The sequence below is a fragment of the Mixophyes fleayi genome, chromosome 1 (assembly GCF_038048845.1).
Source record: "Mixophyes fleayi isolate aMixFle1 chromosome 1, aMixFle1.hap1, whole genome shotgun sequence".
Classification (NCBI taxonomy): domain Eukaryota; kingdom Metazoa; phylum Chordata; class Amphibia; order Anura; family Limnodynastidae; genus Mixophyes; species Mixophyes fleayi.
In genome coordinates this window covers 331,976,374-331,984,504 of record NC_134402.1, presented here as the reverse complement: position 1 = coordinate 331,984,504, position 8,131 = coordinate 331,976,374, and the positions used below count along the sequence as shown (strand labels likewise).

The 8,131-nt window shown below is 40.9% G+C and overlaps 1 protein-coding gene across 2 annotated transcripts in view; it reads left to right on the top strand.

The window, feature by feature from the left end:
* Positions 1–3,519: 3,519 nt before the first annotated feature.
* The window catches only part of MN1 (MN1 proto-oncogene, transcriptional regulator), a 42,378-nt gene continuing 37,766 nt past the window's right edge, over positions 3,520–8,131 (top strand). Inside the window, exon 1 of one of the 2 annotated variants that reach the window (XR_012693002.1) lies at positions 3,520–8,087. Coding sequence is in view for 1 of the 2 variants with exons in the window: in XM_075214578.1 (XP_075070679.1) it covers positions 4,637–8,087 (3,451 nt within the window). In the remaining variant the exon portion in view is untranslated. The remainder of the gene's footprint in view (positions 8,088–8,131) is intronic. The other variant, XM_075214578.1, reaches the window with a different exon arrangement.

Below are 8,131 nucleotides of genomic sequence, written 5' to 3'. Positions count from 1 at the left end.
AAAAATAAAGCTATCAAGTATTTGTGTGCTACATGAAAAAACAGACAGTATTTTCCTTGCATGCAAAACAATAAGTACATTTGTACCCCTTGCATTGTAACATGGTTTGTCCAGGTGCAAAGTTGCTCCTTTTCTTTGCTTCTAACTCAAAATCAGGCCCTGGATGCATACACATTTAGATTTTTTTTTTATCATGGTGCAATATATACAAATACACTGCAACCCATAGCAACCAGACTGTTTAGTGCAGTTTAGAAAATTAACGCAAATGTCTGGTTGCTATGGGTTACAGTGCTTTGTGAAAATGCCACTATATTATGCAATAATCCCTGTGATTCCAAATTATTAAACAGAGGAGCATGCAAGATGATATTTTATTTCTGTACTATTAATCAAATGGAGTTATGATTTATTTAAAATTACACAAATTTTATTGATGGACTGGACTCATACTAATTTGCTTATTACATATTAAATATTTTCACCACTAGGGGACACATAGGAGCTTGAAATTAAAATAATTAATTTTTAATACAAAAACCAGATCATAAATATGTTTGTCAGGTGGAGAATTGAAGACTTGATTTGTGGAATAGAATACATAACCTTATTAAGAGAACAATATATTATGGGACAATATTATATTACAGTAACAATTTACTAAGATAACGCTTCCTTACAAAAGGCTGTTGGCAGACAGCGCATGAAATAATATTTATGAAATTACTTAAACATGGCTTTGTTTAAATAGACTACGTGAATATAACACTGCATAATATAATATAGAGCTGTAATACATACCAGGCTTACTTGCAATATATATACTGAGAAATTCTACATGCTAGCCTTTAATGTGAGATTTCAATCTAAAGGCAATAAAAAATATAGTTAGCATAATGAAATAGTTCCACTGAAAGAAAACAAAACTGCTAAAGAAACTGGGGTGAAATTCGGATTTAGTAGCAGAATATATGATGTATTTCTGGCTATCAACTTACTTTACCCCTATGCAAATGGATGTAATATTATGGAAATGCTATTAAATGTGATAGTGAATGTAATTCCTAGCTACCAGGCCACAAGGTCTAAACGCTGCTGGAATATTCATAAGGACTGCGTTTCCCGAGAGAATATTCTCTGCTAGTTCCAGAAGAAAATAGATTTTTTGTTGTTGTAAATACCATGCTCTAAACAGGCTTCCTAGCGCCTCTATAAATGTAACTAATTTGTTCAGCACCGCAGATGACTGTATGATATTAAAATAAGGCATTAAAAGAAAAGTTACTTTAAAATGAATTGTACAAATCAATTGCTACCTCGTGGACGTTTTTCTTACCTTAGCTCACATTGACTTTTTGTGCGCTAGGGGGCAGTGTGGCTGTTTGGGAAAAATAAAGTGCTACTAGCTCAGTGGCCCATTCGTACAATCTTATAAGAAGAAATCCGCTCCTCTTGAACTGACTTTGAACTAAAAAAAAAAATCATTGTTACATATAATGAGATAGAACCCTTTTGGACTTGGGCTACTGATAATTAGTCTTAGATCTGCCTTTTTATGTTGATGAAAAACAAGTTATAAAGATGCCATTTACCAACATTAAAATGCATTATAAAAGCACAACAAAAGAAGACATTCCCAATGCCTGCATAATACATCTGATGCAATTTAGAAACTTGCAATTTGATTAGAAGACTTCTAAAAAGTGTCCCTCAATTAATGGGATAATTAGGACAATTGTTTGGTTAATCAAATATATCTACAGTATGATTGTGTGTTCATCTGATGGATATATATATATATATATATATATATATATATATATATATATACATCATTGATCGGTATCTAGATTCAGTTATCGTACTGCACTGTACATGAATGTTCTCATTTTATATACCCTATAAACTGTGCCAAGGAACGGATCGCAAGTCCCCATTCTCCCGTCACTTTGCAAAGTAATAATTTCCATGTCCAAATCCATTTCTTTTCTACTTCTGAAATCTCTAAGCCATCAGCAAGGAGGATAGTTCACATGAAAACTAATTACACAAAATCAATATTTAATCACAGCACAGCATCCAGATCCTGCAGAAAAATCCTTTTAAAATCTGCTGCAATATACAAATTGGCTTCCTCCTCCTTTAATTTACACATGTCAAGACTTAGATTATTTTTATTTATTATTTTGTAATATTGTGTTCTAGCAGCGTTTAATTGATTACAGGTCTATCATTGCACCTTATAACCCGTTACGAATTTCCCCATAATACCTGGATGTTTAATGCTAATATTTTTTTTTAAATAAAAGAAAATGTTATATTTTGTTATATAAGAAATACGACTCTACTTTGAACAGTGTTGGTGTGGGTGCTAAATACAGCGATTTGTATTTACTTTTGTTTTAAATAGTAACATTTTATACTTTACACTTATACATAATTTAAAGTGTACAAACACGCTTTTAAATATTGTGTTTAAAGTTCATACGAGCGTTTCTGGTTACCGGGTAAGAAAAGTGATTTAATTTATTGAATAAACACTGATACATTTTATTTATACGTATTAGTTATTTACAAAACAGTGATCTTATTTTGTTAAATCTCATTCCACTATGAAGTTTACCACTTGCCAGTCAGCGTAAAATAAGTGAATGCTTTAACTGAGATAAATATTTCATAAAGATCAGGGAAAGATATTAAATTACAATTATCGATTTTTGTATCACAACAATTTTACATCATAGTTGCACCGGACTAATTGATCTTTAAGAAGCCTTTGTCCTCTATAAACCAATTTAGTATGTTAAAATAAGCTTTTACGATTTTTATTTGATATATTTAATAGCTGAAGTCGTATGCTAGGGTTACATTCATGGTAACAGCAAGTCTAGCATCCGAGTCCAGCAATATCCACAGTGAATGATAAATACAGAGGGGTACATAAAAGATCACATACTTGGAACAGCTCAGCAGTGGAATGGGAAGGTACACACAGAATGAAAGTTTTTGTAGCTTGTGCCTATAACAGATCTGTAAGTGCCAGCATGTCAGAACATATTAAATAAAAATACACTGTACTATATCCAGGTAAGTAGGTCATTATTCTAACAGACTCGTGTCAGAGAATTTTAATGAATGCACACAAAGGAGAAGAGGGAATTATTCCCAAATATTGAAACGACTGCATTGCAAACATATAAATGATCTATGCATGGTATGAGATGATGATCCCACAGAGACAAGACTGATTCATCTCTACCAAAACTTCAGCAAGTGCATTAAGGACAGTCTGCAGAAATCCCAATACACAGTGTAACTGAACTAGTCTGACTTGTCATTACAGGGTTGTAACAAGCCGTCCTGCCATCCTGTGACCCCCACACCTCCAAAAAAAAAAGCACATTGTTTTGTCTCTTTGTGCCAGTTCTCAGCCTGTATTGCATGCGAGGGGGAGCCAGTAACAAAAGGAAACTGCTTACTGATAGATATAGCTGCTCTCCCAGCAGTCAGCTGCACTTCTAGGAACGGGACATGCTCATCTAAGTAAAGACAGACGGACAGGCTCGATTTCACCCAGCTATATTGTTATATGATGGAAATAAATGGCAGATCTTTATAGGTGTTTTACTGCTGTAATGTGGCAGGACCACCTTAAGAGACAGCCGCGCCCCCTCCGCTGACATTGGCTAGGAGCTAGTGTGAGGAATTGATTGCTGAAATGCAAAACTTGTTGCTGCTCTCTGGGGCTGGCTGATCGGCGAGGGGAGACACACAGAGTGAGGTATCTCACATTGCCGGACACATCTGCTCCACACAAGGGCGCCTCCGAGCCTGGCAGCTCTGCATACAGGGCACAACAAAAGGAGCGATCATTCGTGCCGTGCACACTGGTCCTGGGAGCCGCAACCGACAGGGGACTAAAGCCATTGCTGCGGCCACTGTATAGAGGAACAAAAGTGACTGCACCTTGCTGACAGGAGGGCCGATCGCTGCTTTGCCCGTGATAGCCAAGGAGATCAGCACCGAGTCAGATGGCACACGGGCACACTGCAGAGCTCAGCTAACACTGACAATGCAGGTGGTACAGCTGAAAGTTGCAATCGGTTGGACATACCCAGCTCCAAAGACAATCTACAGGGAAATCCAACTGAAAGCTGAATGTCTGCAGGAGAACAGCTAAACTCGTCTACTGTCAAGGACTGAGCAGCAGGGTTCATTTCATAATCATTAGTAGTATTTGCACGGATCGATTGTGACTGAAGTATTTCCAGGACTTTTGCCATTCGTGGTGCTGAACAACCACTTCGGGACTATTGTGGTGTATTTGGGACGTGTGTTTTGGTGGCTGTTCCTGAGCTCTGCATGAGATCCAGACAGAAAGTGTTTATTTGTGATCTCACAGCACAGGCCCTATCAGATTACAACATGTGAGCTCATCTGTGAGGGCTCCACATAACATCGCGTATACTTCTCACACTTGGATTCTGTGCAGAGATCTGCATGAAGCCAGCGACTCCTCGCTCTCTGGGCTACTTATTTTCACAGATCGTATTTGTTTTTCTGGCATCTGGAGGACTGAGTGTAATAGCAATTTCAGTGGGAAGAACTGTCATGACTTATTGATCAGTTTGGAATTATGTTTGGGCTGGAGCAGTTTGAGCCACAGATCAATAGCAGAAGCGCTGGCCAAGGAGAGAGAAACTTCTCTCAGCCCGGGATGAATATGAGCTCTCATTACAAAAACCCTGCATTCCACTCCGGGGGGACGCCGAATGCTGTTGATCCTTCTATCGGAGCTTTGAACGAACCTTCCATGTTAGGCATGAACCTCAATTTAAACGGAGAGCCTTATGGGTATCATGCCAGGGGACACTCAGATATCCATGCTAGTGGGATGCAACCGCAGCCTGTTCATGGTTTCTTCAACAACCAGCAGCATCATCACGGTCACCCAAACACCCATCCTCACCAGCATCATCCTCACTTCAGTGGCAACTTTGGTGGGCCTGATGCCACGGCATCTTGTTTGCATGGTGGTCGACTTATGGGTTATAACAATAATCTTGGAAATCAACAAGCCTTTGGTGAAGGGTATGAACAGATTGCAGAGAACCAGTCAGGTGAAGGCTTTGGACAGCAGAGATCAGGTAATATATCTGAATTTCAGCACCCTAACTCTACTGCCTCTAACCATGCTGTCCCTGCTCCTTGCCTTCCCCTAGACCAGTCTCCAAACCGTGCTGCCTCTTTTCATGGGCTTCCTTCATCCACGTCTTCTGATTCTCACAATTTGGAACAAAGGAGAATCCACAATCAAGGAAGTGTTGATCCACTGGAATACAATTATCCCAGCGATGGTCCGTCAGGACACTTTGAGGTACCTGTGTTTTCTCCTTCCGATTCAGAGGGCCATTATGGTGCTGGGAGGCAGGTACCCACTGGTTCCTTCCCTGGTGCTTCTGTTTTGCCTAGACCTCCTGGCATAGTGGGAATGACTAAAGTTCATCCACAGCAACAACATGGGGTATTCTTTGAGAGGTTTGGAGGTGCTCGAAAGATACCTGTGGGCATGGAGCCTGCAGTAAATGCCAGGCACCCACTCCTGCAACAGCAGCAGACAAGTTTACTTGCCAGGCAAAATTCATGCCCGCCAGCAATTACGAGGCAACAGCAAACAGAAGGCAATACCTCAAACCCAAACTTGCAGGATAATGCACCAGTGATGCAGAGCCAGCATTCACAGTTTGAATACCCTATTCAGAGACTAGAAAATAGAAATATGCATCCATACTCTGAGTCAATGTTCAATATACAGCAAGCACCTCCACAGCAGCCTCCAAATCAAAGATTGCAACACTTTGATGCTCCGTATATGAATGTCACTAAAAGGCCTAGGTTTGACTTTCCGAATAACCATGGTGTTGATAACTGTGCTGCATGGAATAACAGCAGCATTCACAATGCTGGCATTGACAGTCACCTTTCTCCCTCCACATACCCTGGTCTCCCAGGTGAATACACTCCTCAAGTGCCAGAAAGTTTCCCCACTGGTCCAGCACTTCAACACCCTGGCACTGATCACCAGTCCATTCAGCAGAGGCAAAACGCAGCAATGATGATTAAACAAATGGCTTCCAGAAACCAACAACAGAGAATAAGACAGGCTAATCTACAGCAATTGGGCCATCATGGAGATGTTAACCAAAGTGGCATTGTCCATGGAACTCCAGTAGGGAGTATGCCACAGCCTAACTTTGATCGTGAAGGAGGGAGGATTGGTAATTTTGACCCCCAGAATCCACATGTGGGTCAGGAAAATGCGTGGTTTCCTGGACCTCATCCACCTGGAGATATTCTGCAAAGAAGGATGGGTGGGTCAAATCTGCCCGCAGATCCTACAGCCCATGATATTAATTTGCAGCAGAATGGGTCAAATATGCTTTTTAGGCCAGGAGTTAATAGGATGGGTATTCAGGAGCCTTTGGGTTTGCCCGGAGAAGGACATGTTCAGGCCTTGCATTCTCCAGGTATACACTCTCAGTTTGGAAACAACATGGCTAACCTTTCACAAATGCAATCACCGGGCGGCGGGGTGGGTATGAACAGTACCCCGACTGACAGAAGGGGCGCTCCAGATTTCACAGCACCAGCCATAGGTCAGCAGTCAGGATTTCCATTTGTTGGATCAAGTAGACAGTCAACACCACACAATCCACCAGGTGTAAATTCATCCCCAAGTTCCTACGCACCACAGTCAGACTTCCAAGCTAGCCAGCGCTCAACAGCCAGCAAATTAGGGGCACTTTCCCTAGGTTCATTCAACAAGTCCAGTACGAAAGAAAATATGTTTGGACAAAGCTGCTTAGCTGCACTTTCCACAGCCTGTCAGAACATGATTGCTAGCTTAGGTGCCCCAAACCTCAATGTAACGTTTAATAAAAAAAGCCAAGCAGAGGGAAAAAGAAAATTGAGCCAAACAGAGACTGAACTAAATAGTAACAGTGGGAATAATACTAGTTCTGACTATTTCCCTGGAGGCACCTCCCAAGGCAATCAGGGTCCTGGTGCTTCTGGTAACAACAGTAAGTCTACAGGGCAAAGTGGGACATCTCAACCAACACAGGGAGAAACCAGTCTTTCTCCAAACTATAATATTGAAGTTACTCCTGGAAATGATGGCAAACCAGTGACTGGTGGTGGACGTGGGAGGGGCAGGAGAAAAAGAGACAGTGGACATGTAAGCCCAGGTAACTACTTTGATAAATATTCTGCAGATAGTGGGGGTGCTGTTGTGAGCCCAGGGCAACAGGGCCAATCTGCAAACTCAGTAGAACCTATTGTGACTCCACACGACAAGCCTCTAACATCTCCATCTTGGGGTAAAGGTAGTGAGTTGCTTCTTAGTGACCAACCTGATCACATGTCATCTTTGGACAGTGGAATTCAAAGCGTGGCTAAATCAGATAGTAGCTCACCTCATGTTGACTTCTCAGAAGATGTCAACACTACTTATGGTAATGAAGAGGAAGTTTCTTCCAGTTCAGATAACAACATATCTAAACCTAATAGTTGTCCTTTGGTAACAGGGTCTCCAAAACTTCAGAGGAGTGAACATGGACTTCTTAATGGACAAAAAACAATGGGTCTAAATTTGCTAAATAACACTACCTCTCTCCCGGACAGTTATGGGTTGAGCAGTACTGGGGCTGGCCACCCTGGCACACCAGGGATGGAACAGGTCCGCACTCCAACTAGCACATCAACCCAGGATGAGATTCACCCTCTAGAGATACTGCAAGCACAGATACAGCTTCAGAGACAGCAGTTCAGCATTTCTGAAGACCAGCCCTTGGGGATGAAGAATAAAAAAAATGACTGTACTGCTCAAAATGTGGACAGTGAATTGAACAGTTGTTGCTCTGACAATGTCAAAAATTCTATGAGTACGATAGACCTTGACTCTCTCATGGCAGAGCATAATTCTACCTGGTACATGCCTAATGAGAAATCATTGCTGGAGGGAGAAGAAAACGACAAATCTATCACACCTTGGGAAAAATCAAAGAGCCAACAAACCAACAAAGAAGGTATATACATTTAATTATATACTTTGAAAATATTTCATTTTTAC